Source organism: Lagopus leucura, unplaced genomic scaffold (assembly GCF_019238085.1).
Source record: "Lagopus leucura isolate 7727_CA_CO unplaced genomic scaffold, USGS_WTPT01 Super-Scaffold_810, whole genome shotgun sequence".
NCBI lineage: Eukaryota > Metazoa > Chordata > Aves > Galliformes > Phasianidae > Lagopus > Lagopus leucura.
In genome coordinates, this window is record NW_024962261.1 from 1264600 (window position 1) to 1290510 (window position 25911).

Sequence of the window (25911 nt, forward strand, 5' to 3'; positions counted from 1 at the left end):
AAAAGACAAGCAACAGAAACACTAATGTTTTGCATTTCATCTCTTATGTGGATCCTCTCGTTTTAGCAATCTTGTTACAAATACTATCATCCTTAAAAATTTAATTTTTAACCTGTTTAGAACACTTTGTTCTTGGGAAAGCATGAATGAGGGGGATTAAATTATATCTGCACTATACTTTTCCTGGTGGTTGGTAATTATATTGTCACTCATGGTGCTATTCATTGCACTCAGCTGCGTGGAAATGAGGAAAAACATGACATTTCTCCATGCACTAGAATCTGTAGCTTTTCACAGCATCATGTATCTGTGAGATACAGGAGTAAACAAAACGTGGGGAAGTTGTATTTGGATTAATAGATATTTTCTTCTTCAAACAACAGTATAAAATATTTTTATATGGCCAGGTGATGGGTTCAGTGCCCAATTTAGGTGAGTAGCACACAGATGTTCTGTGCTTTCTGAGCCTACCAGTCAGACAGCCAAGTAGTGCTTCTGAACATGGCCCCATACAAAGTCCAGCCAGTAACTTGTTTTTTCTTGTCTTAGTTATTTCATGAACAATCTGAGATATCTCTAAAAGGGCATGGATTTAAAATTCTGCAAAGTAATCATCCTCTAGAAATAATGCACCTGTCATCAAACTGCCTTTTTAAACACAAGAAGACTTACATTTCTTCTGCCCATCTGTTTACTTTAAACAGCACCTAACTAGCCAATGGCTGGTATGTCAATCTTTGGTGTAGAACTTGGCAAGTGAAGGTAGCTAAATCTGGAGATGACTCTACAAAATCAAAGAGAAACTTTCTCTTATGTTCCTTGAATCATTTGCATCCAAGAGGAAATTTTTTGAAACCAGATTGATTCTGCAAAACTTGACTGTATCTCATGCAATACATACTTAGGCAGAAATTTTCTCATGTATGTTCACATCAGTATCACAGTGTAATCTAACATAGCATAAAGCGTTTGCTTCCACTTTAAATAAATGCAAGTTGCCATACATACAGCACTTTGCAGATGAGCTGTGCAGAGCTCTTAACACTGACCTGTATTTTGATATTAACTGGTACATAATAAATCCTTTTGGGAGGTTCTTCTCTCTTGTCAGGGTCACTGTGACTTACATCACAAAATAACAAAAAATACCAGAAAAATACCAAATCCCCTTGGCAACAGTATGTTTTCTTCCCTTTCCCAAAGCACTGGCAAATTAAAATGCAGTACACTTTTGCAATTTAATGCAAGCATATAATATTGATATTTAAATCTTTATTGATTGATGTAAAAAATCAGCACATATGGAAAAAGAAGATCAGCATAGCAAAGTACTTACATTTTTAAATCTGAAAAGGAACACAGAGAAAACTGAGACAACAAACATTATTCTTTGCATCTGTTCACTGCCATAGAACTGCCATCGGAAATTCAGTGGCTGTTCAATGCTGATTTGTGTGTTTTTCTTTTAATACTTGAGGCTTGGTTATTGCTTTTCAAAAGCACGCAAAATGAAGGTTTAAACTTCTCATAGAAAACCAGCCAATGTTATGCCCTGTTGAACAGTCATAAATTGCATAAACTTGCAATTGTCCAATGCAACCCTTGCTGACGTTAGAATGGAGACTTAGTGCAACAGTTAAAGGCGACATTACTTGAATTTCCCTCAAAATTGTTTCATAAGATGATGCTTTAAAAATACTTTGGGGAAACAGTCAGTAAAGTTTTGGGTTATAATTTAAAAACCAACAACCTATCCTGCTCTCAGATTGATCAGCAATAAAACAGAGGTAATCACCTCTCCTTGTAGGCTCTCACTGTCAGAGTAGGAGCTGCAAATGCTGCTGACCACGCACATCTAGGATCTTTCATTGTTGAGATATTATACCATTAAGTAGATTTTCTCACAGTGACGTAATATGTATGCATTATGTATTTTCAGTCAGTACGATTTCCTAATTTAAAATGCCTGGTTGCATGTAGAACTAAAGAAAACCTTGTTTTTATTGTGCCAAGACAGATTTTTGATACACTTCAAATTTGTACTGGATGCCATTCTCTTCCTGAACATCTGCAGGGACACCTGGGTATCTAGAGAGGGAGAAAGTGAAAAAAACAAAGGACAAAAAGTAGAAAGTAATTGTGTAAATCATCAGCAATTTATCTAATTAATCAAAAGCCACAGTTACCTGGTAAAGACATGAAAATACCTTCCTTATCACAGGAATACTAACTATAAGCTATTTTTGAGAATCATGTTAACTACTATCAGCAACATGTTTTTACATCTTTTTAAACTGAAAAAGTAGACTGTGATGTAAAACAGATGAAAAAGACAACAAACATTTTGACTGAATCCTCCCACATTACTTAAAATGTCTGTAAATGCAGAAGTGACACAGACGTTTTTTTTGTTTTGCTTTTGATTACATAGTTTAGAGGAAATGGTATAGTAAATGCTTCTTACAAGTATATTTAGGTGATTGCTACCTACTGCAAAGTGCTTCCCTTTGTTCCGGAGTTACTAAAACAATTTTTTATTAATAGATACTCTTAAAATCTCTTCAGTTCCCTGTGACAAAGTAGGACTTTGTATGAGTAATATTGACATTGAGGGAGGAAGGAATTCAAAACTTTTTTTCTTAGATCAGCGTCTGTTAGGCTTCCATTTCAGTGGGGGAATTATCGGCTAAATTATCAACCAAATTCTGATTTCTGTTCACCAAAACCAATGCATACCCAGGAAACAACCCAGATAAAGATTGGGATTTTGGTGTCAGAAATCAGGATATTGCAATTGGATTGTGTTAGGGCACAGAGAACATCAGAATTTGTTTGCAACTAACATTCCCCACTCACTTGGTTTGTCTGGTCATATTCTTCTGCACTGCCCCACTTATTCTCTACAGCTTCACAGCTAATCCACTCCTGCACCCTAGGTTGTGGACAGAGAGCTCATCTTGCCACACTTTCTCTTTACTGCTGGTCTGTAATTAGCTGGAAATTGAAATGGGAGCAGAAAGACAAAGTTCTTTCCTGCTGATTCTTGAGGCATCCATTTGTATTTTTGCTACCTCCCAAATTCCTTTGTTAGACAGAGCATAAAGCACGTCTGCAATGTGACAAAGATGGCGGAAACTTGCATCTCTAACTCAAACACAATGTGTCCTTAGCAAAGTTCTTACACATTTGAATGATTAATTCTCCATTCAGAACACAGGACCACTGTACATTCTGATACTTACTCTGTGAGAAGTTTGAAGTCTTTGTAGTCAATTTCTGGAAAAAATGTGTCGCTTTCAAATTCATGCAAAATTCTTGTCACAAACAGTCGATGATTAATGGGCTTCTCCATTGCTGCCTTTAAAAATAAAATAAACAATTAATGTTGAATTATCCTGTGTAAAACACCTGGATTATTTATGAAGTATTATTCACGTTTAATTCAATTTTTAATAATCCTGTGTTAAAACACTGCTTGAAACCTGTAAAACAGTGTCAAGTTTCATGGCTTCCTGAATGAAAAAGTTTAAAAAGACATCGTCCTGGTGAGATCCTTACTAACAAACACACACAGACTCATGAGTTAAAAATGCTCTATTGGTGCCTGACTACAATACGTGTGTTGAATTGCTTTACTGATGCTTCTCCCTTTCGCCTAGATTGGCAATGAGCAATAAGTTGTTAAAGATGATTCACCATGCATCATGCTATTAGGTATTACTTTGACAAGTACAGGAACCAAGTAATTTCAAACTTAATCCAATAAAATTAATTGCTAGCTTTGTTGAGAAGCTGGTTTCTGGAAAAGCAGCTCTATTTTCAGAGAATACCTTAAAATGAAAGAGCACAACAATATCCATCTGCCCTGAACAAGTGTTCATCTAGATTCTTTACAAATATCATACTTTTTTTTTTTTTTTTTTTTTAATTAAGGGCCAGCTGTAGGAATTGAATCATACATCTGCAGAATAATGGAATAATAATTTGCTTCACAAATAAATACAAAATACTGTGTTCTGTTTACTGAGACACATTTATTTTGTAATAGAGGGATAAATTAATTTTTTAGTCAGGTTAATTGAACTGTTTTAGTGTTTCAGCTAAGGCTTCTGCACTAGCAAGGAAAAATGAATGGAGTGAGTGACTGACTGCAGCTGCTGCAAAGAAAGCTGAACTTAGCAAGAAGGGGATGGAATGGTGGCTTATGCACTAGAGAAAACATTACGCCAGTTGAAGAGCTCAGTATGCTGCTGGACTGCTTGTCCCCAGTCTACAGAAAAAGTGTAAATGCCTTCCACTGTCAGCCAGAAGTCTGGAGTCTGTATGTATACATGGTTCAGCTTTATGTAGGCTAAAGAACTAAATATCAAATAAAAAGAACTTGGAGAAGAGCAATGGTCTTCAGATAATTACAACCTATACACTCCTTTCCAGTGGATAGGAGTGGCATGATGTCCATCATCATGATGTTATTACAGCATATCATAGAGAATAAGAGAAACATATTTGAAATACAGTTTGACTGTGTATTCTGATTGCTGCACTCTATTAAGTGTAATTTTCACTTGCATTCCAATTTAAGAACATCGCTGCATCACTTCACAGGATGACATACCAGCCTAGCCTTAGCCTGTCCCTGTAACCTGTCCAGTTGCCCCAGGGCTTCACCTGGCCCAGTTACCTTCACGGGTCTTCACTGTTTTCTGAAGACCTGCCTCATCACTGTGAGCCCTTTTGCTGGTGAAGCTGTGCAATGCTGTCCAGGATATTGTCTCTGCGTCCCAACGTCCTGTCCTTCTGGGTGGAGCTGGTTCTTCCTGCTCCCTGACAGCACCTTCAGAAAAGTTACATAAGTAGATTTCGTATTACACACGAAACCTTCCATGTTTGGAGTCTCTAACTGAAACTGCTCAGAGAGAACTCTATTCTGACACCTGCTCTGCAAACTACTCCTGTGTACTCATGGACACTGGCAGGCAGTGGAAGTACTTTATGACAACTTTGGAATTTCTAAGAAGATCGTGGTACTTCTTTGCTAATGTTCACTAACTATTCACTCCTGTCTTGTCCAGCTTACTCTATCTACTTTTTTTTTTTGTACAGAATTAGAGGATGCATAGTGCTGATTTGATAGAATTTTGACATACTTGCTCTGAGTTTAATGATGTGATTATATATTATAGATATTATGCATATATATTCTAAGGAATGCATCAGGGTGAATACTACTTCATGTTAATATATTGCAGTAAGCAATCTTGACTATTTAGACAGATGTGGAGGAACTAACATATAATTCTACTGATCAGGCAACACTGTGGTAAACTTACATAATACTCACAAATAATTTTTTTACTAGCTCTTTGGTTTTTCCTTATTTTGCAAATTTCAGGATGTATGTAATGTAATGTATGTAATAGAAAAGCTAGATTTTAGGAGAACTTCTCAGAAGTAACTGTATTAGGGCAAGGGTAGATTTTTAAAGCTAAAGCATGATGCTTCTGAGCTTGTGGTTCCCTGTATTTGAAAAGTCTGTGTCCTCACCACATACCCATTTATGTTTCCGTACTCCACTGCTACACTGGGTCTCGGCGACATTCTTGGTATGATTTTCATTTATTGTGCTTTCCTCCCATAATCCACTCAGTTCTCTTGTAATCATATTTGTACCTGCAGCTGGAACTGCACAGGCACTTGCTCTCTGCGTAAGGTTATCTGCTTATGTAACAGCTATTGAACCTTTTAAGACTCTACAGCTTGATGAAATAGGGAAAAACAAAGCTGATTGTGGTTCATCTTGGAGCACAGCCTATTAAAACCATAGCATCTCATCTGTTCTTTCAGAAGCACTGCAAGATTGCTCTAACAGAGATGACGTTCCAAAAGAAAGAGAACAGGATTGCTGAGATGTTAAGAGCAGTCCTCTTGTCCCAGGAAATTCACCCCCATAGAACCACCCCATTATTACTCACATATGCCTTCATATACCTATTAAAAGATTTTAGCATAGCCTTGTCTTTTTGGACTTTTCCAGGTAACCATCAATACACTTGTCTCTGAATCATACCTCAAGAAGCAGATGACCTAGGAATTATATTCCCCATAATTTCCAGCTCTATTGGACAGCCTGCCGTACAAGATTAGTCTACGCCTGTACTCAAAGGACTACTGCCTTGAATTAGTTGTCTTTGTAGAACATGGGTTAAAATAACCCTAAAGCTCTGCAACAAATAGCTGCATATTAGAAGCAGTTTCAAAAGTACCACATAGAAAATTAATCTTTTATAGGTTTAATCACCAAACCACTGCAAATCAGACAGCATAGCAACCAATTTCTGTAGAAGGAACCAATTATATCTGGTCATTCAAAGATTTGCAGGTTTTAGAAGGACACACGCCCACTGTCTTCCAATCTTCCACTGATTACATACAATAAGTAAAATAGACAAAGTAGCTATCTGAAGCACTTATTTTTGAAGTGTCTTTCTGTCAATGAGGTAATTTCCCTTCCTTTCTGATATGCTAGGACTAAATCTGGTGAGGATGGAACACTGTGGTACCTCCTATCACCAATTTCCTACAAGGAACAAGACCAGTGTTATAAAAATCCTGTATGACCTTTATGAAAACCCTACCCATTCTGACCCTATGGAAACAGATAAACTTTACAAACTGGACTTTTCCAATGCCAAGAGGAAAGTACGGTCCATGTTTAGAACAGCATCTTTTAAAACCTTCCCTCTGAAACCTCAGCAGATACCTTGTAAAAGAAACTTAAAAAACAGCTTTTCAGAGCTACGAGATTACTTTTTCCCATAGAAATGCCAAATCAAAGTTTACTCACAACAACGGACAAAAGAACAGTAGGAATATCACACCTTTCTTTCCAGTGTTAAGAATTCTCTTTCACAGTTCGAGTTTACATAGTTTGACAAGCATAATGGAAAAGCTGGATGTGTCCCTCTCATGTCTGAGAAAGCATAAAGTTGCTAAACCACAGAAACCCACTGTACATTGCTAACATTGTAATTTCATTTCATATGATTTTGTTACTATGTAAAAGAACGAAGCACTGACAAGAGGCATAGCTACATTACATAAGGATATATTTTTACAAAACACAAATTTCTACAGAAGGATAGTATCATCAGCTGTAATGCTGTAAACTTGTCACATTTATACAAAAGATGCTAGAAGATTGCAGTCAGATGGCTCCAATCCTGCCTCAAACAGAGTAATAAGAATAGAGTAAAACTGTCTTTGCATTGCCACCTTGTTCAAATACATACAGGAAGATTCTTCTGTGAAGAAGCATTCACTAGCATTGCAATAACCAAGAGTTACATTTGTTTACATACTGGGAAGACAGTAATTTTTGGAAACAAAACTGCTCGGGACTATCTACACCTGCATAATTAAGTGAGATTATCATGAATTCGGTGGGACAGGGAAAGGAAGTACAGGCAGTGATTGGTGAATGGTGATTCTGCTTCCTTCAAATTTACCTACATTGTCACAGCCAGGAGTGGTTCTCTCCACAGGCCAGGAGAACTATGCCAATCGCTCTTTCTGAAACCTTCCATAACAAAGGATACAGAATTTACTTTCCAGGCAAAGATATTTTTGAGATCCTGTCATTTACCTGTAGCTTAGTAGTAACACTGTTCACTTTAAACGGTGTTACCAGCTTTCAAAAATGTTAATAGGATTAAGCCAGGCTAGTTAGTTTGAAAGAGAACAAAGAAGCCAATGGAGTCAGTACTCTGCTTCTCATACAGGTTCTTACAGGTGAGAGAAATCTTTCAGGCCTGCAGGGTGATGTCCTCCATGTCAATAGCTTCAGAAAACTCAGAGAAGTTTGCTCTTTGCAGCAAGTTCTCTGACAGCAGTGGAACTACACAGGAACAATGGCACTGGAACGTGCAGAGTACAGCACATTACAGAATCACAGAATCACAGAATCACAGAATCACCCAGGTTGGAAGGGACCCCAAGGATCATGTAGTTCCAACCCCCCTGCCTGGCAGGGCCACCAAACATACACATTCAGATCAGGTTGCCCAGGACCCCGTCCAACCTGGCCTTGAACACGTCCAAGGACGGGGCATCCACAACCTCCCTGGGCAGCCCGTTCCAGGGCCTAACCACTCTCCTAGTAAAGAACTTCCCCCTAACATCCAACCTAAATCTTCCCTCCTTCAACTTCAAACCATTTCCCCTAGTCCTGCTGTTATCAGCCCTTTTGAAGAGTTTACTCCCCTCCTGGGTGTAGGTTCCCTTCAGGTATTGATAGGCTGCAATGAGGTCACCCCGCAGCCTTCTCTTCTCCAGGCTGAACAAGCCCAACTCCCTCAGCCTGTCCCCATAGGGGAGGTGCTCCAGCCCCCTGATCATCTTAGTCGCCCTCCTCTGGACCCTTTCCAAAATCTCAATGTCTTTATTACATTAGCAGAGAAAAACACAGTATCTAGACAGCTCCCTTGTAAGTGGATCTCAGTCCCTGGTCACATCTCTGGTTGAACACAGCACTTCAAAACCAAATGAAAATGCATATATGTCAGTTTCTATTTCAGCAGCTATGCAGTTTTAAAATATTTTGTTTTACATGTGGTTAAGGCAATAAAATTAGTGTGTTTATGGTTTGTAGGAAATTCAGACATGTTAAAATGTAATCTTTAAAATTTGTATTTTCCCAGAATCACCTCAAGAGATCATAGAGTCCAACTCCTTGTTAAAGCAGGTTCCCTACAATAGGTTGCACATGTAAGCCTGCAGACTGGTCCTGAATGTCTCCATAGGAGGAGACTCTATAAAATGTAGGATAATGGTGTTAGTTAATAAAGTTTTGGCAGGCTCAAAAAAAATCACAATAAAACTAGCAATTCAAGTTATTCATGTTTTTCTCTTTTGAAGAAGTGATCCTTATGCTACAATTAAGATCTGAAGCTTAACAAATATGGCATTCACAACTCGCTCAGGACATTCAAAACCCAGCGAAGCTTATATACTTAGTTAAGAAACTCTGTTTAAAGTGGTAATTGAACATCTGCAAGAGACTTGCTGTACTACTTACAAGTAGCAACTTAATCCTTCAGTAGTTCTGAAGAATGAAAGGGGGTAGATTACCCAAAACAAATACTAATATATACTGATTACCCAAACCCAGTACTTATATATGAGGAAGACAACGTAAGGATGGATATTAGACAAAACTTTCCCTTGGAGATTACTGAAAACTTAATTTTCCAGCTTAAGCTTCTTTGTTAAATATAATTTGTCAGCATCATTTACTGGCCAGCAATTAACTCAAAATTAGCAATTAACTCAAAAGTGAAAATAACAAAACTTCATATGAAAGAACAACTTTTTCTTCTGCTACGAAATTACAAGTTCTCCAGATGTAATACATGAATACTATTCTGCACTTCGGCAATGTGACCTTGAGTATCGCTTGCTTCTGAAGCAGAGGAAGCAAGAAGCTGAGTAGGAATGTATAAATTACAAAATACAATTTTAAATTATCAAGATGCAGTAGAAAAACCTACTTTTTGTCAAGGGGAAAGCTTGTCTGACACAAAGTGCATTCTGGTTTTACTAAAGAAGCCTTGGTTTTGAGGACCTGAGTCATACTTTCTTTCCTCTTTTTTTTTTTCCTAAGTTCTGTTGCTATGTTTTTCTTCTACTGGTAGGTTCCTTCTTTAGGATTTATGTTTGGTTATTTACAAACCAAGATTTACAATCAGCACTTAAAAATTATCACATTATATTATATTATTACCACATTACCTTGCAGATTACCTTACAGAAGTAAGTCTATGCATGTTTTCCTTAAAAGTCCCTTTTTAATATCTGGAAATGTGCTGGACTTATAGTTCCTATTTGTCATGGTTTTGGCTGGGATAGAATTAATTTTCTTTGTAGAGGCCCAGAAGATGCTGTCTTTTGAATTTTTGATCAAAATAGTGGTAGTAACACACCAGTGTTGTGGCTGTTGCTGAATAGTGCAAGGCAAGTCTTTTTCATCTTCTCCCTCTGCCCTACCAGTGAGAAGCTGAGAGCACAGGAGCTGTGAGAGGACAGAACCAGGACCCCCAGCTGACGAAAGGGATTTCTATATCACTATGTTCAGCAACAAAAGCTGGAGTAAAGAAGAAAAGGCGTGGATATTTAGAGCGACAATGTTTGTCTTCCCAAGAAAACATTACACGTAATGAGCTCTATTTGCTTGGCAGCAGCTGAACATCTGCCTGCCAATGGGAAGCAGCAAGTAAGTTCCTTCCTTTGCTTTGCTTGCACAGGCAACTTTTGTTTTACCTAGTCTCTATCTCAACCCAACAGCTCTTGCACTTTTACATTTCTAATTCTTCCCTATCATAGCTGGGGAGAGTGAGTGAGTTGCTAAGGAGGGCTGTGCTGCCTGCCAGGATTTAAACCGCAGAGTTAAATCTGAATGTTGTTCTAAATAAATTTTAAGCACTCAGTTTAAATTCAATTTAAAATGACTGCTGTAACCGCTATTGAGCAGATTTATTAGTCTCTCCAGGCTGCACTGCTATTCAAGTCAGAAAGCAAGATCTGAACCTCTCCATTAACAGACAATTAGGAGACATTAATTCCACACAGAGTGCATTCATATCAGTGTCTCAGCTCAGAAAAGAAATGTGATTTTGAAATGAATCCTCTAGCTGTCCTCACTTACCATGCTTTGATTGCACTGGAGTGTGCATGAACTGAAATTCTTGAAGAAGAAACCAAGACACAAAGTCTGCTTATGTGATATGCTCCAACTGCTAATAGAGACTCAGGGGACACTGAGTTACTGCTGCAAGTTGGCAACACACAAGCACTCAGGAGCCAGCAGAAGGCTCTCAAAACATCAAGTGCTCATGCAAAACCATAGAGTGCCTCTCAAGCCACACGATGTCTTTATAATTGCTATGACCCACTGGCCCTTGCTGGGTTGTCAGACTCTTCCTTCCTCATCCGCACCATCAGTGGCAACATCAGCTCCTTCTGGAAGATCCAAGATGGTATCACACTGAGATCTAAGGAAATTACATTTGTAAACCTTTGCTGTGATAGGTCTGAAAGCTTTGCTTGAGGCACTATTACACCTTGTGTCTGTACGAGGAGATTAAAAATCCAATGAAGCCAGCAGTGCCGAGTCAAATTTAAGATGGTCTGTGCTGAGCAAGATCTCAGACACTGAGAAGTCTCATCAAAAGCCTACAGAATTACAGAACTGTATGGGTTTGAAAGGATTTCTGAAGACCACCTCCTCCAACTCCCCTTACTAAAGTAGGTTCCATACACCAGGTTGCACAGGAAAGTATCCAGGCACGTTTTGAATATCTCAAGAGAATGAAACTCCACAGCCCCTCTAGGCACTGTTCCAGTGTTTTATCACTCTCAAAGTAAAGAAGCTTTTTCTCATGTTTGTATGGAACTTTCCGTGTCCAGGTTTTACCCATCACCCCTTGTTCCATCAGTGGGCACTGCTGAAAAGTGCATAGCTTTTCACTACCCCTAAAGGCACTCTGAAGTAGGAGACTGTATATCATTTTGAACAATTCAGGGGACTGTAGGAGCTGCTTTCAATCCTTTCTGCTTTTGCTTCCTAAAAGCAACACTACTCATATGTCCCAACTGCCTTTAAAATGCCTACTATGTCTAGCTGTTCTGCTTTCTGTTACAGAGGTCAGTAAGTCTCAGAAGTGACAGTTTTCTTTTGTATACAGCTGAATGGTCGTGGGTTGTCATCTACCTAAGCCAAAGACTCGTGTGCCAAAGACAGCTGATCAACTAGGGTAGAAAACCTGAAGACTCCAAGAACATCACTGTAATTAGCTACCTCAGCCCCCAAGACATCCACAAAAAGTTTGTGACAAGCTGGGAAAGGAACCGTGCAGAAGAAAGTGCAGCAGAAGTATGTGTAAGCCTGCCACTCTTTCTTGTAGTGATTCTACAAGAAGACTACTATATGTTGAGGAAATATGTATGTGGAAGACCATTATATGTTGAGGAATGTGAACCACATACTAATTAATCTACTTAGGCTCAGGACTGTGCTGCATTCCACTAAGCTGAACACACAGGTTGGTCTATAGGCCTGCGCTGCATGTGTTCCTTTGTCAAAGTACAAACTCAGTCTGATGACAGAGTCTGCAAACAGCACTTCCACTGTGCCCCTGCCTTTATCTAAAAGTGCAGTAAGACATTCCCCCATGAACATTCTTTCTGCTTTAACAGCAAAAATAATGAGTAGACTTGTTGTAAAAAGAAAGTCCTCCAATAGTCCTCCTCCTTGAATGATCAAATGTGGTAACCCCTTGTACAGATGGGGTCTGCAAAACATGTTGCATGTGGATTAGAGGCTTGTTCAATTCTGCACAATTTGGGGTTCCCAGTATCAAGAAGGACTTGTAATTTCCTATGCTATCCTGCCCTTCCTTGAAGTGTCAGCTCTAATAAACAGCATTTAGAATGACATTTTACAGAGTACAAGAATCGTTCTTACTGGGATTATAATGCAGTAGCTCTTCTTGGTGAAAAACACCTCTCTACTGCATTGTTGTGCAGCAGTACTCAGATACAAATAGGTTTTATTTGGCAGGCATTACAGTGTTACTTCTGAATAAGAAGGAAGAGAAACAAGGTACAGATCAGGAATATAGAAGGACTTGCTGGTTGGAATAGGGAATATCATCTGCATAAGAGATGTGAATAGAAAAGTACAGTCCTTTTTGGAGTGGTGTGCTCTCTCCATCATGGCTTGTCCTCATAACATGCCGCCTGATTAGAAAGATCTGAACTTTGGGTTAAACCTCCCAAATTGCTAGAAGCAGAAACATCATGTCATGTTCTCAGTGGTATCTACTTAAAATCACTCCTACTGCACTTACTCACTGAAGAATGTACGGTCACTTTCTTATACTTAATGAACACAATCAGTTCCAAGCTTTTGTGGCATTCAAAGAACTAAGATGAAAATAGTGCTTTAAAAGAAAGTATCTACATTTACTGAATAAAATGATTCACTTCAATTACCCATTGGTATTTTTACTTCCCACACATATCTACATAACATAAAGGAAATACTCCTGCAACCTTTTTTACATCTTCAGTATAGGCACTAATATGCAGTTTTGGTAGAGGTGTATGGGTTCAATTAAATACTTTTAATTCAGATCACATTAAGATCATGGGTGCAGAAATATTTACAAAACTGTCAGATTTATCCCTAATGAACTTCAAATTACTTTGAAATAGCCTGAGTGAACACATGAAAAATGAGAACACCTGAGATTTCAAACTGTATTCCTTATGCTGATCAGCACAGTAATAGGCTGCAAAAGTAGTTCTGACCAAAAATGCTAATTTATAATTTAAATCTTAGTAATAGTTTCAAAAATTGTACTGTTTTCTGTAACAGCCAGATAATAAACAAACAACAACAACAAGTTAAAAAACTACAACAAAATTTCCTCTATGAACAAAAAAAAAATTATTCTTTGCAGCACTAGATGAATACATGGATAATGCACAGGTAAAAATGCTTCTGCTCATACTTTGCATCCTGTAAAATTACAGACAGAAGCCTAAATTACAGAAATGACTAAAGTGCAGGAGAATGTTTTCCTTTTTTATCAGTAAAAGTATGCTTTACAATTCCAGAGTTTTTTTTTTTTTTTTTTTTTTTAACCAGAAGAAAGAACGCTTCTCCTGACCGATGTGCAAGGAACTAAGGTTGATGGACATCATCTTTTGTGTGGTACTGTTTGATGGTAAATGCAAATTATATGAGAAAATAATGAAATCAACTAAGAATTAAATAGCAGAGCCTGGACTGTGTAGCTGAAAAGTTGACTTCAGATACTCTACTGTATGGAGGCATGGAGAGCTGGCTAAATGTTCTATGTGTATAAGATGAAGATGAGAGGAAAGGTCTGGGAGAAAAGATGGCTTAGGAAACACACCACAAGAAGATGACTGGTTTTGCTGCAGACCTTATTACACAGCTAATACCTTACTTAAGAAGAGAAGGACTTGGCATTTGCAGGAGAACTGCTGGCATACACAGCTTTCTGCAACGACAGTCTGTAAAAGATTATTCTTCTACATAGTTGTCTCAGAGCTTGCTGGGGACACAGATGAACAAGTCCATGCAAGTCCTGGGAAAGGGTTGAGAAATCCTTTGTCTGGAGAACACTGATGGACAAGTCCTGGGCAAGAGTTGTGAAATCCTTTGAGAGACACAGATGGACAAGGTCAGGGGCAACGAGAGATAAGCCACAGATGGCCAGGAAGCAGCCTTTTGTGTGGGCTTATCTTGAGGAAGATGGCCGTCTCAGGAGATGCTGCACATGACTCTTACCCTGGGCCAAGTGGCACAGGAATGCCACGCTGGCAGAGGAAGGATAAAAGGGGACCTACAACCATGAGGTGTTCTGGCAACAGATTCCTCATGAAGAAGAGGTTCTGACATAAGAAGCTTCACAACCTGCCTCTCTCCCTCCTGGACTTGCTCTGCACTCTACCTGCATGCTGAAGAACAAAAGTGTCTGCCATCACATCCCTCACTACGGAATACGTGCACACTGACAGACTCTCCTGGGTCTGTTACCTGAGTCCTGCTGTTTCCTCCCGCACTGGCTCTGTGACTTCTTCTGCTTGCTGCTCAAGGCCATATGCTGCTGCTGCTCTCCCCCTGCCTCAGACCTTCAAACGTCGTGCAGCAGGACCGCTGCTGGATCATGGTGATGACTATCCCTGCTTTATGTGATTCTTGCTTCTTTCCTATCTTTTCTATTGCCCTCCTTCCCTTCCCCATCCCCAAATGGGGAAAAGGCTTACCCCTGCACTTCCTGAAGTGGCAATAACTTGAGCCATCTTTCTGCTAAAGCAGAAAATTTAATAACCTAAGAGTAATTTAAATGTACCTTATAAACTGAAGTGCCTCCAACAATCCAAACCATGTCTACTTTACTTTTTAATTCTGGTGAATCCAAAAGAGCTAAGGCATCATCCAGGCTTTTAGAAAGATAATGTGCTCCTTCTGGGGCTTCCCTAGAAAAAAAAAAAGTTTTATTACTAAATTTGAAGGACGAATTGTCATCATAATAAATGCAATTGAGATATACAATGTATTCTGCTGAATTTACAAGTGGCTAAATGTTTCACGTTAGTTCATTACACTGAAATGTATTACTACTAAGCTATGTTAGAATTCTTAACTCACTGTAGAATTGCTTAATAAATCAGTTTAATCCTAACTGTGACTTAAGAGGCATTATAAATTATAGATTTGATTTTGTTAAATCAGGTTTTTAACAAAGCATATCTGAGGAATGTAAATGTTTATATAATTAAATACAGACTTCTACTTGAATTCTAGAATGTTAGTACTTGCAAAACAATCCACAAAGCGTTCATCCCCATAACTCTACTTTTTGTCCAAAACCCGGTAACAAATTCTAAATCAACAAATTTTGAGTGAGTATTTTTGTTTACGAATACTTGGATGACTGTGAGTGATGCACTCAAGAAGGCATTTGTGAAAAAGGACAGACTCTTTTCTCCTTAATGTGAATCACAATAAACTTCAAAAAAAAATGATTAAATTTATCAATTTAACAAGGCACCAGAGAAATACTGGAGTTTCAAGGTCTACTGACAAGTGTCAGATGGTTTTTGTGTACAAACAGAACTAGTACTTATTATACAAAGTAATGATAATTATTTTATGAAGTGATTAAGAAATAAATGAGGGAAAAAAATAAATAAATAAATAAAAAGGTAAAGATATCATTCAGAACCAATAGCAGAGATGCTTCCTAACAAGAAACAAATGTAAAAAATGTTACGTTAAGGATTACTTCATGAGGCACTGTTACACATATTCTTAGGTTTGGATTTGTCATTTGTTTTACTATTCATCATACATACTTGAGCTCCCTGCTGAGCACTATATTAATTCTGTCTTTCAGAGGACGATTCTTCTCAGGAATGGAGAACCATGTTTTTTTACCCATTATCAGTGCATTCTGTTTACCTGAGTAAGAAAGAAATCATTTATTTAAATGGTATTTCAGCTCTGTACCAGGTTTGTTTCAGCTGTTTAGTGACATCTGCTGGACTTTCACTCCCTCTTCCAAAATCAATTTCAGCAGTTACCTAAGTACAAGCTTGGGCCCTGATTCTGCAACAAGTCTTAGGCACAAAAGGAAAGGTTTGTACCCCCAAAGCCCTGGCAGGCAGTTGACATCAAGGCAGCTTAATGCACACATGTCAACTTGCAATTGGAAAAAAAAAAAAACATATCAAAAAAGGCATGTCATTGTCTATTTCACTCACAGGGGCTCTGCTAATTAAGTAACCAAATTCATCTCCATCAAAAAACAGCTGAGGTGAAAGGAGACCGGAAAGCCCATACAGCTCCAATCCCCTGCTATGGGCAGGACTGTCAGATCACCTATTAGATCAGGCTGCCCAGGGCCCCACACAACCTGGCCTTGAGCATCTCCATGGATGGGGCATCCACAGCTTCTCTGAGCAGCTGTGCCAGGGCCTCACCACCCTCTGAGTAAAGTGCAAGATCAACTGATGCCATCAAGAGTTCTCACAGTATGAACAGACATTTTTATTCAGAATTGATTGTTGTCTGCATGTTCCGTCATTCCAATTATTAGATTAGACGTAACTGCTAAATTTGAGTATTTATTTAAAGGAAAAAAAAAAAAGGAACAAATGTTCAATCATGTTTTAGAATTCACTCTTGAGTTATTTCTGACCAAATCCATCATTCATAACAGAATTCTCTTTCACATGCACTGAGAACGGGGTTATTTGCACTTCCTCTGTGAGAGGAAGTAGTCAGAACAAGTTGCATTTTGCATTCCCACACCTGCTCACTTTCACAACCTTTTTGGCCCTGCCATAAAAGGCTTTATTTTACCAAGTAAAATAATATCTGTAATATCACTTTGCTGCAAAGGTCTTGTGGATCTGAATGCTATTACTATGTATTACCAGCACAGTTGCATGTTATTGCATATGTATAACACACCGTATGTGTAAAGTTGCACATTGGCACCATATTTAGGATTGTCTGGCATGCTGGGATGGCTCAGCTCCCATCCAGACAAACCAAATCACAAGGGTCAGGGGGTACAATGAGTGGCCAAAGTTTACTTACAGCAAACAAGCTAGCACATAAGCTAACAGCCTGAAAGAAAAAAAAAAAAAAAAGCCTGCAGCTGCTCAATTGGTACAAAAAAAAATTTTGCCTTTTTGCATTTTCTGACATGAAGGGGTAAAACACACCCTGGACCTTCAAAAAGGCATGGTGGGAAACTTCTGGTGAATTTGAAACATGTGCCATAAGACCAAAGAAAGAGGAATAGTTAATTGCAGTTCTGCTTCTATTGCAAAACGTGGGCTGGAGAGGTCGGGGAAGCCAGTGGGAAGTGACATTCCTTATCTTTTCTGTGACTGATACCACAGGAACTTAGTAAGGCAGCCCAGTGCACATTACCTTCCACATGGGAGGTGCTGGTCATTCTCTGGAAGTACTTGTACTCATTCCTGGCAAATAAACAAGTAGAGCATTACAGCAAGGCTCAGGAATAACTTAGGTTACTGTAGCAGAAAGGGAGAAGGACAGAGAGGGGAAACTGCCGGGTCTCAGCCTGGCTCTGCCTGCAGGGCCGCGGCCCGCCCACGCGTATCGCCGAGGCTCGCGGTGCTCTCGGCCTACCACACCAGCCGCCTCAGTACTTTCCCGCCTTGCCGTCCCGCCTACAACTCCCAGCATGCAACGCGCGGCTCGCCCCCTTGCCGGACGGCTGCGTGCCGCGCTGCACGCTGGGACACGTAGTCTGCCGCCTACCCCTCCAGGAACGCGTGGCAGCGGGCCCGCCGTACCTCAGCGGGGGCCAGGGCAGGTTCCCGTCCTTTCCGATGCCCATGTTCTGACACACAGCCACGATGGAATTGAGCGAGCGCACCATGACCGCCTCCTCTGCCCGCCTCCTCTCGCTGTACGCAGCGGCGGCGCGGGGCGGAGCTGGGGCGGGACTCCATCCGGCGGCGGAGGCGGTGCCTCTGCCCGGTGTCTCGGCCTGCGCACGCCATGCCGCGAGGGCGGCGGCGGGAGCAGGGCGGTGAGGGTCAGCCGGTGCTGAGCCGCTTCTTCGGCGCGGTGGGGAGCGGCGCCGCCCGGCACACGGTGCGCTGAGGGAGGCGGCGGGGGGTCCCGGAGTGATAGCGAGGTGTGGCCGCCCGGTCGGCCCTTGTGCACCTTTGTCTCTTGGCCCGGGTCCGCCGTGCCGCTCCGGCGGACTCTTCTTGAGGCTTAGTCCCCTGCAGCGATGGGCTCGGAGGGGAAACTTCGCCGCGGGGGGTTGCGGGCTCGGTTTCGTCTGAATTTTCTCAGTAACGCACCTGAACCGCCAAAAGTTGCTCTACACAAAATGCGGGTGCAAGGAGCTGGCAGCACCTGTGTTGCGTTTGGAAAGAGAAATGGTAGTGCTGTTTTACATTGTTGCGGCTGCGAGTTACTTCTTTGTGTCTGGTCGCACTCCCTGCATCCTGCCCGACATTCGTGGGGCGGCATAGATGGGAGGTTGCTCCCATCGCAAGGCCTTATCGGTGTGTGCCAGTCAGAAGCACCCAAGGCCACAGGGTCTGAAGTACTGTGCTCTGCACAGGCACCCAGAGTGATCCTGGGTTGGTTATTTTAAATTTGGACTAACACGTGGTGAGGATTTTCTTCCACAACCTGTTTCAAGACCTCACAAAGGTAGAGGTGAATAGCAGGCATCTTGCAAGAGGAGGGCTCCAAGCTGTGGGAATCAGGATTTACAAAGGGGCTGATTTCAGACATAGGCAGCGTGGGGTATGACACTATGAGGAAGATTTGTTCAATTCTGTGCTGCAGAGTTAGCTCCAAACTGCCTGTTGAAAACATTGCAGCTGTGGGTGTTTCTTTTTGAGCACAATTGCCCGCTTGTTCACAGGATGCACTGCTCCTCTTGTAGTCTTGCATTTCATGAACTATTTTATAAGCAGAAACGTAGATAAAATAGTTAAGGATTTTGAGTGTTAATTGCTCTTTGTGTTATCTCATTATGAAATCCTCAGACCCTGCTATCTTTCAGAGAGGATGGGAATAAAAGTAACATTGATTAAATACAAATTGATTAATTTGTATTTCAGGCTTCTGATGTCAGCACAAAAAGGAGAACATCAACTGAAAACAACGAGCCATGTGAGAAGAAGACCAAGTCACTGCAAAGTACTGTGGATGACATCTATAATCCAGTGAAGACTCAGGATAAAAGTGAGTTGACTGTAATCAAACCATTGAGCATTTGTACTTAAGGAACAGTTTTTCATTGTCAAATGTTAAATAAATAAGTAAAATTACCAGAGTATGGTTTAGAAAGTGTCTGTTGGGTGTAAGATACATCTTTGAAGTGTCACCATGAACATATTAGCTGTACTGCTGAAGCATTCTTTGTGAATCAGGCTAGGTGTTGGAGCCTCTGAAATTACTCTGCAAAGTCCCTTCAACTGACTCAGCTTTAGCAGGTTATTTGGTAAAGTCCAGGCGTTCAGGCAGAAATGCTGCAACTCAGAACCATTAAGGTTGGAAAAGATCTCTAAGATCTTCTAGTTCAGTTGGCAGCCCATCATCACTATGACCATGTCCCTCAGTGACCCATTTCTTGAGAACCTACAGGGACAGTGACTCCACCTTTTCCCTGGGCAGCCTGTTCCAGTGCTTTTCCTCTCTGAGACAATGTATTCTAATCTTTATTGGTTTAGCTATCTGTCTTTTAGACTCATGCTGCAGCTTAACTGACACCTGACTGACACCACACCTGTGCTGCATCTTTTTGCATCATTTGAACCAAGATTTTAACAAATAAATGACGCTAGTCAAAAAACAAATCTTTTCATATGAAGTTTATTACACTTATTTTCCATTTAAAAGAATGAACTTCTGTATTCTTTTTAAAGAGGGAATTATGTTCAGTTTTGTGGTTGTGATTGTTTTAAATGTTGTTATAGGGCACTGTCATCTAGCAACATTGTCTGTGTAAGAGCTATCCTGAAAAATCACTCATCCCTAATTTGGTGGCTTAGCAGTTATCAGTTCAGAAAAAGATTGTATTTCTTTCCTCATATTTGAAGAAGGTGATGAATATTGACTTCCTAGAAAATTTAACTGAACTTAGTACATACGTAATTCTGTCAGGTTGGCAGAGTGAAGGCAATAGGAGAGAATAAAGAATGTAGGAGAGAGAGAGACTGACCTAAATGCCTGAGTTCTGTACTGGCTGAGGTCATTCTAATAGACATTTGTTTTTAGAAAATAATTCACTAATGTTTTTTGTTATGTATTTTACTGAAGAAGAGCTTCTGACGTATGAAAAGCCCCGCATATGTTTGCAAACTCTAGACAGACTGAGAGAATTCTACAGTGATTCAGACCAGCTACGTAACAGAATCCAGGAAGACAGTTCTCGGGAGAAACAATCATTGATTTTGGGGAATTGCCCCAGTATTACTGGGAGAAGTCTGGAACTGAAGAACCCTCTTCAGTATGGGGACACTAACCAAAAGGTTGCTCAGAAGGTATGTGGTGCTTTGATCTATTGCAATGCAGATGACTTCAGAAACAAGACAAAACAAAGTTTGGGACAAGAATCCTTTTACTTACAAAATATTTTACATTCTATCATTATATAGTGTGGCACCATACAATAGAGTAGCATTTGTGTAGGGATGTTACCCTGGAACTCTTAGCACAATGAGCAGAACTTTATTTAGAGCTAAGTTCTTCAAAGATATCATTAAATTGTGCATTGTTTTAGTAGCAAGTGATTAGACAGCATAAACACTGGTAATGTGTCTTATAATCATGAATTAACTTATAATACTGTACTAACCTATTATACTTTATTAGCAGATATTCAGTGTGGTCCTTTGCACTGATTTCTTTCTGTACCATCAATTCTGATTAAGGTCATGAAACTCCCATCAGGCTTCTTTGCAAAATGTTATTTAGAATTTTTGCTAAAATGTAGTTTAATTCAGTTGGATATTTCTCTAACTACTAAATATGATCATGTTTCTTTTCATGTGCGGAAAATACAGATAGTTCTCCTGAGAACTTGCTCTAATAGCCACAGTACATAATAGTAAGAGTGTAATAGTAGCTTGCTTTTGCTTTAATTATGAGGGAGTTGAGCAAACATTTTTCAGAGGAAGGAAACTTTGTGTGTCTGATATGTTGGTCGCTTGGTTTTAGGGGCCACTTTGCTGACATGAAGTATTGATGTTCTAAAAGGTTTATCATTGCTCACTGTTTAGTTGTTTCACTGGGACCTCAACTATTCCTTAACAGGACTTTACATCTGGCTCTTTAGAAGGAAAGAGGCTGTATGGAAGCTTTTGTAGTGATTTTACCTTCCCTTTCTTAAACTGTTGTTCAGGGTTGTGTGAACAGAAGAACAAAAACAAGAGTAAAACAAACAGCTTGTGACACAGAATTGCTGCTTTGATGATGGATTGAGATTATGCACCTGTGGTCACATGGAGACTACAGAAAAGCTCTTCTCCATTCCTCTTTCTCAAACACTTGTTTGTCTGGGAGTTTTTAATTTCTGCTTTGTCTATGAGTTTAATATATACATACTGTTCAGTGTATACATACTGTAGTTAAGCGGGAAGCAATTATAGATGCCAGACCTATAAAAATATATTTTGCAAACGCATGTGTGTGAAACATGCAGGGAAGATATTTTTCCTTTTATCGTTATGATTTTTCTCTTTGGTAACATTAGAGGCCGTATATGCCTGGCACAGATTCACAGTTAGAAATTTATCTGCTACAGTAGCTGCACTAGAGGTGTCTGTTTGGTGAGCAAGGGCAGTGGAGCTCTCCTTCCACCAAGCACTGAACGTAAACATAAGATGGATGTTTCTGCAGAATCGGGTTTCCCTTTATCTTTGAAAACAATATATTAATCTTCTACATAGCAGCTGTTGCAGGATTGCTGTCTGCCCACTCCAGAGTTGGCTTCCAATGCACTAACACTGGCATGCTTTTTGTAGCAGTGTTGCCAGTGCATATTCATATCCTTGTGTGCTTTTAGTCAATCAGCACCTGATTCACTTGATGGTTATACATGAGATTTAGCTCTTCCTTCTCAGATTACAAGCGAGGGCAGCTTTAATCACATGCAGAGAGAGATGCAAGCAAGGTGTATGCAAAGGAAAAGTAAATAGCAATTGATTATTACTTAGAATACTTACTGGACAGTAAGGACTCATGATCTTCTGAACGAAGCATTTCTATCATCTTTCTTTGCATTATGCATAGCTAGGCATGTGGGAAGGGAAGATGGGGAAGGGTTTTCTCCTTGCTTCCTTGGAATGGTTCATCTTAGATACTTGTCCTGCTTTTTTTTTTTCCTCTTGGAGTTACAACCGATAGCCTTTTCCCTCCAGATTCCCTGAGCTGCTAACTTAACCAGCTCAACAAATCATCTTCCACATGTGTTCTCACTTTCCATAGTTTTTTTTAGTGGCCCGTTTTCACAGCTTTCCTAAAACAATTTTCTCTGTTGAATGAGGCAGTAATATTGCTGTGGTTGTTCAGAGCTAGGATCAAAGACAGCTGAGGACCGCGGATCACAACAGAGACTACAATGGAAAGCTGAGGATTATAATAGAGACATCTAAGTTCCTGTGATCACCTGAGTTCTAGGTGCAGTTTGTGTTTGTTTAAGCTGAGCTATGTTGTCTGCAACTCAAATCTGTCATCCCTTGACTGTGTGCAGTTCTGGGAATTTTGCAATTCACAGATGTACAGTTAAGTATTCCTTTTTTTTCCCCATTATTCTGTGGGTATGTTCTTTGTACCTTCCCATGACCCAGTGTATATGATTTGCACTACCTTTCTTCTGAGCTACCATTGCTCTTGAGCATCCAGCTGACTTTATTCCTTGTCATTTAGATAAAACAGTTGTTAGAAATTGAAGTTTACTGAGTTTATTTGCAGATACAGAAACTCACAGCACAATCTCATTCATCGTTTGGTGAAATTGTTTGCTGTTAAAATATGTGCGTGGGAGTTGTGTTAGCATTCTTTTTCCTAGCAAATTTTATTAATACTTGATATTTTTATGTAAATTGGAAGGAACTTTGCTGTAAGTGAAACTCACCTTATTGATATTGTTCACTGTACTTATAAAAGGCTGAATCCATCATTTCTCTTACAAAACAGAACAAAACAAAGTTATAGAGCTGAAGTTGCTCAGCTGGCATAGGCTGCATAATGTCAGCAGAAATGCTGAACAGGAGAGAAAGTGGGCTCGAAGTCTTAACTGTTAAGGTTTTTAGAAACTGTACAAAAAAAAAATCTATTTTTTTGGTATAAGAGTAAATCTGTGATATTTCCTTGCTTAGTGCAGATTGAAGAAGAAATATGGTTTTGGTGCTTCAGAAAGCAATCTGAGATTTGTACTGAATTGGCTTGTTTTTTGATTTAACATAGACTTAGGGAACATCTTTATCTCTGCACTGCAGTTTCTCATATGTAAATTGGAGTGATAAATCTTTTTTGATGATTCTTAACTTTTCCATACCTTATTTACAGGAGGAGCCACACTGTGATCTTACTCAGTTTTCTGCATCTTTTAGAAACTATGAAACCACTTCAGACATAAATCTCAATAAGAGAACCAAAACCATTTACACTCCGCTGGAACTTCAATTCATAGAAATGAAGAAACGATATAAAGATGCTATTTTGTGTGTGGAGTGTGGATACAAATATCGCTTCTTTGGAGAAGATGCAGAGGTAATTTTGTTTTTTACAGAATTATGGAAGGATACCTGCATTGTGTTAGTGTCTTTCTTAAGTCTATGGGCATTTCCAGAAGGAGGCTTCTCGTGGACATTAGTTTTATGGCTGTTTTTAATACTTGAAAACAAGATGAAAAATCTTTGCATACATAATTTAAATAAACCATTATTCATACATCTTTTACCATAATCATAGTATAGATCTTATAGTGCTTGCTATCCTCAGTTTTAAGAACTAAAGAGACACTGAGGTGCTACAATAACTTGACAGACTTAAAGTTGAAACAGTTTTAGAGGTGAATTCACTCTTGTGGCACAGATCAAAATCTACTATTTCAGTTTTGAAGACAGCAAACCAAATGGTGTCAAGTAGATGAATGGATACTGCCTAGGTGCAGACAAGATCTTAGATGCAAGAAAAGTAGCTCTGTGGAAAATAACAGATACTACATGTGTTCAGTTCTGAAGCATATTCAGATGTTGCATCCACACATGCCGAGTTGCAATATGATAATCTGACATATGAAGTCAGTGATGCTGAAGCCTTTGATATGATATGTGAGGACAGAGGATGGTGGAGACAGCCTGCAACACCGGGCTTTTTCTTCTTGTTGCCATTTTGATAGTGGAGATTGGTGTTGTCAAAGAAATGAACTCCCGTAGTGCATTTTGATAATGTTTGTGTTTATGGAAGTTCTGTTGTAACTGCAGCTAGCAAAGCTGACTTGAATACTGTCTGACTCTTTTTCTTGTACTTTGCAGATTGCAGCTAAAGAGCTAAACATTTACTGTCATCAAGATCATAATTTCATGACAGCCAGTATACCAACTCACAGACTGTTTGTCCATGTGCGACGACTTGTAGCAAAAGGACATAAGGTCATCTCAGGCTTTTAATTACATACTATACAGAACGGGATAGTATTGAAATAACTTGCACTGACTATACAGGAATCTTGTTTGAACTGAGAAGTAGGAAATTTCATTATCTCTTGTTTCTGCAAGTAGAATGGCTAATTTGCCCCTTGTTGCGTTTCCTTTTTTCTAGTGAATGCTGTGGAATTCAAATAGGTTCGAGCTTTCTCTGCTGTTTTAACAAAAAAGCAGCTCAATGTTTTCTAGAACAGTTATTTCAGTTATTTTTTTAATCCAGCCTTTGCATTTGGTGAAGAGGGATATGTATACACTCTCCTTTTTAATTCCTCGCATCCTGTTTTTCTCATTCTAGTCCTTTTTTTTTTTTTTTTTTCCCGTTCTTCCCTGTTATTGACCTCTTCTCCATAACTCTATGGCTTTCTTCTTGATTCCTCTTTTTTACTGATTATCAGAAAAGGACTCGTCCAAATTAATTGGAACAGCCATTCTCTTGCAAGTGCTGAACTCTAGCTAATTTGTTTCAGAACAGGACAGGAAGCACAGGGGCAGAAGTTGAGACAGTAGTTAAAAGTAGACAGTGCATGAGGAAAAGATATGTGTTCCTGGGCTCATTAGCAGGACTGATGCTAGCCTCTGCTCTTCCTGTTCAGCTTTAATGATGCATTTTCGATTTGCGTATCTTAAAAGATCACAAAAAGTGTTTTAAAAAATTTTTTTATAATGAAAGCTAATGTTTCTTTTCTGTATGCCTGTAGGTTGGAGTAATAAAACAAATGGAAACTGCAGCACTGAAGGCTGCTGGAGACAGTAAAAGCTCTCTCTTCAGCCGGAAACTGACTGCTCTCTATACAAAGTCTACACTTATTGGAGAAGATATCCTTTTCAACTGAATTCATATTCAGACTCTAATAGTTGGTGTATGAGATTCTACAATATCACTTTATCACCAGAGTGTAGCATAAGTAGTTAGTAGCTGACAGGAAATAAAATTAAATAATAAAATAAATAATAAAATAAAACTGATTTTTTTTTTTTGTTGTGGTAAAACATCATCCAGGCTTTATAAAGAATTTAATCTCCTCAGGGATTTAGGCTTATTGTAAAACAGTTAAGTTTTTGTTTCCTGTAGTTATTTCCTATGTGATCTTCCCAAGTCTG

General features: G+C 39.4%; 2 protein-coding genes across 3 annotated transcripts in view; one reads left to right on the forward strand and one right to left on the reverse strand.

Moving 5' to 3' along the window:
* Positions 1-1252: 1252 nt before the first annotated feature.
* On the reverse strand, positions 1253-18063 carry DHFR (dihydrofolate reductase). 2 transcript variants are annotated; one of them, XM_042866239.1, is made up of 6 exons: positions 17923-18063; positions 17534-17583; positions 15946-16051; positions 14940-15066; positions 3243-3358; positions 1253-2088 (listed from the first exon to the last, which is right to left on the reverse strand). In XM_042866239.1, exons 1-6 carry the CDS (start codon positions 18006-18008, stop codon positions 2001-2003), a joined length of 573 nt encoding a protein of 190 aa, XP_042722173.1. In that variant the 5' UTR covers positions 18009-18063; the 3' UTR covers positions 1253-2000. The 2 variants fall into 2 exon arrangements, with proteins under 2 accessions (XP_042722173.1, XP_042722174.1); XM_042866240.1 differs by lacking the exon at positions 1253-2088 and adding an exon at positions 4682-4834 and having other exon boundaries at positions 3275-3358.
* A 67-nt stretch (positions 18064-18130) lies between these two features.
* MSH3 (mutS homolog 3) overlaps positions 18131-25911 on the forward strand; it is a 107323-nt gene continuing 99542 nt past the window's right edge. Inside the window, exons 1-6 of the mRNA XM_042866254.1 lie at positions 18131-18226; positions 19216-19339; positions 20417-20640; positions 23669-23872; positions 24640-24756; positions 25509-25626. Of these exons, the coding sequence (XP_042722188.1) occupies positions 18131-18226; positions 19216-19339; positions 20417-20640; positions 23669-23872; positions 24640-24756; positions 25509-25626 (883 nt within the window). The remainder of the gene's footprint in view (positions 18227-19215; positions 19340-20416; positions 20641-23668; positions 23873-24639; positions 24757-25508; positions 25627-25911) is intronic.

Bases quoted from the DNA above. Each gene is read 5' to 3' on its own strand.
- DHFR (XM_042866239.1), bottom strand. From the start codon at position 18,008: ATGGTGCGCTCGCTCAATTCCATCGTGGCTGTGTGTCAGAACATGGGC. The intron at 17,584-17,922 runs GTACGGCGGGCC...TTTATTTGCCAG, and splicing joins CTGCCCTGGCCCCCGCTGAG to GAATGAGTACAAGTACTTCC. The intron at 2,089-3,242 runs GTAAGTATCAGA...CTCCCTCTCTAG, and splicing joins GACTTCAAACTTCTCACAGA to ATACCCAGGTGTCCCTGCAG.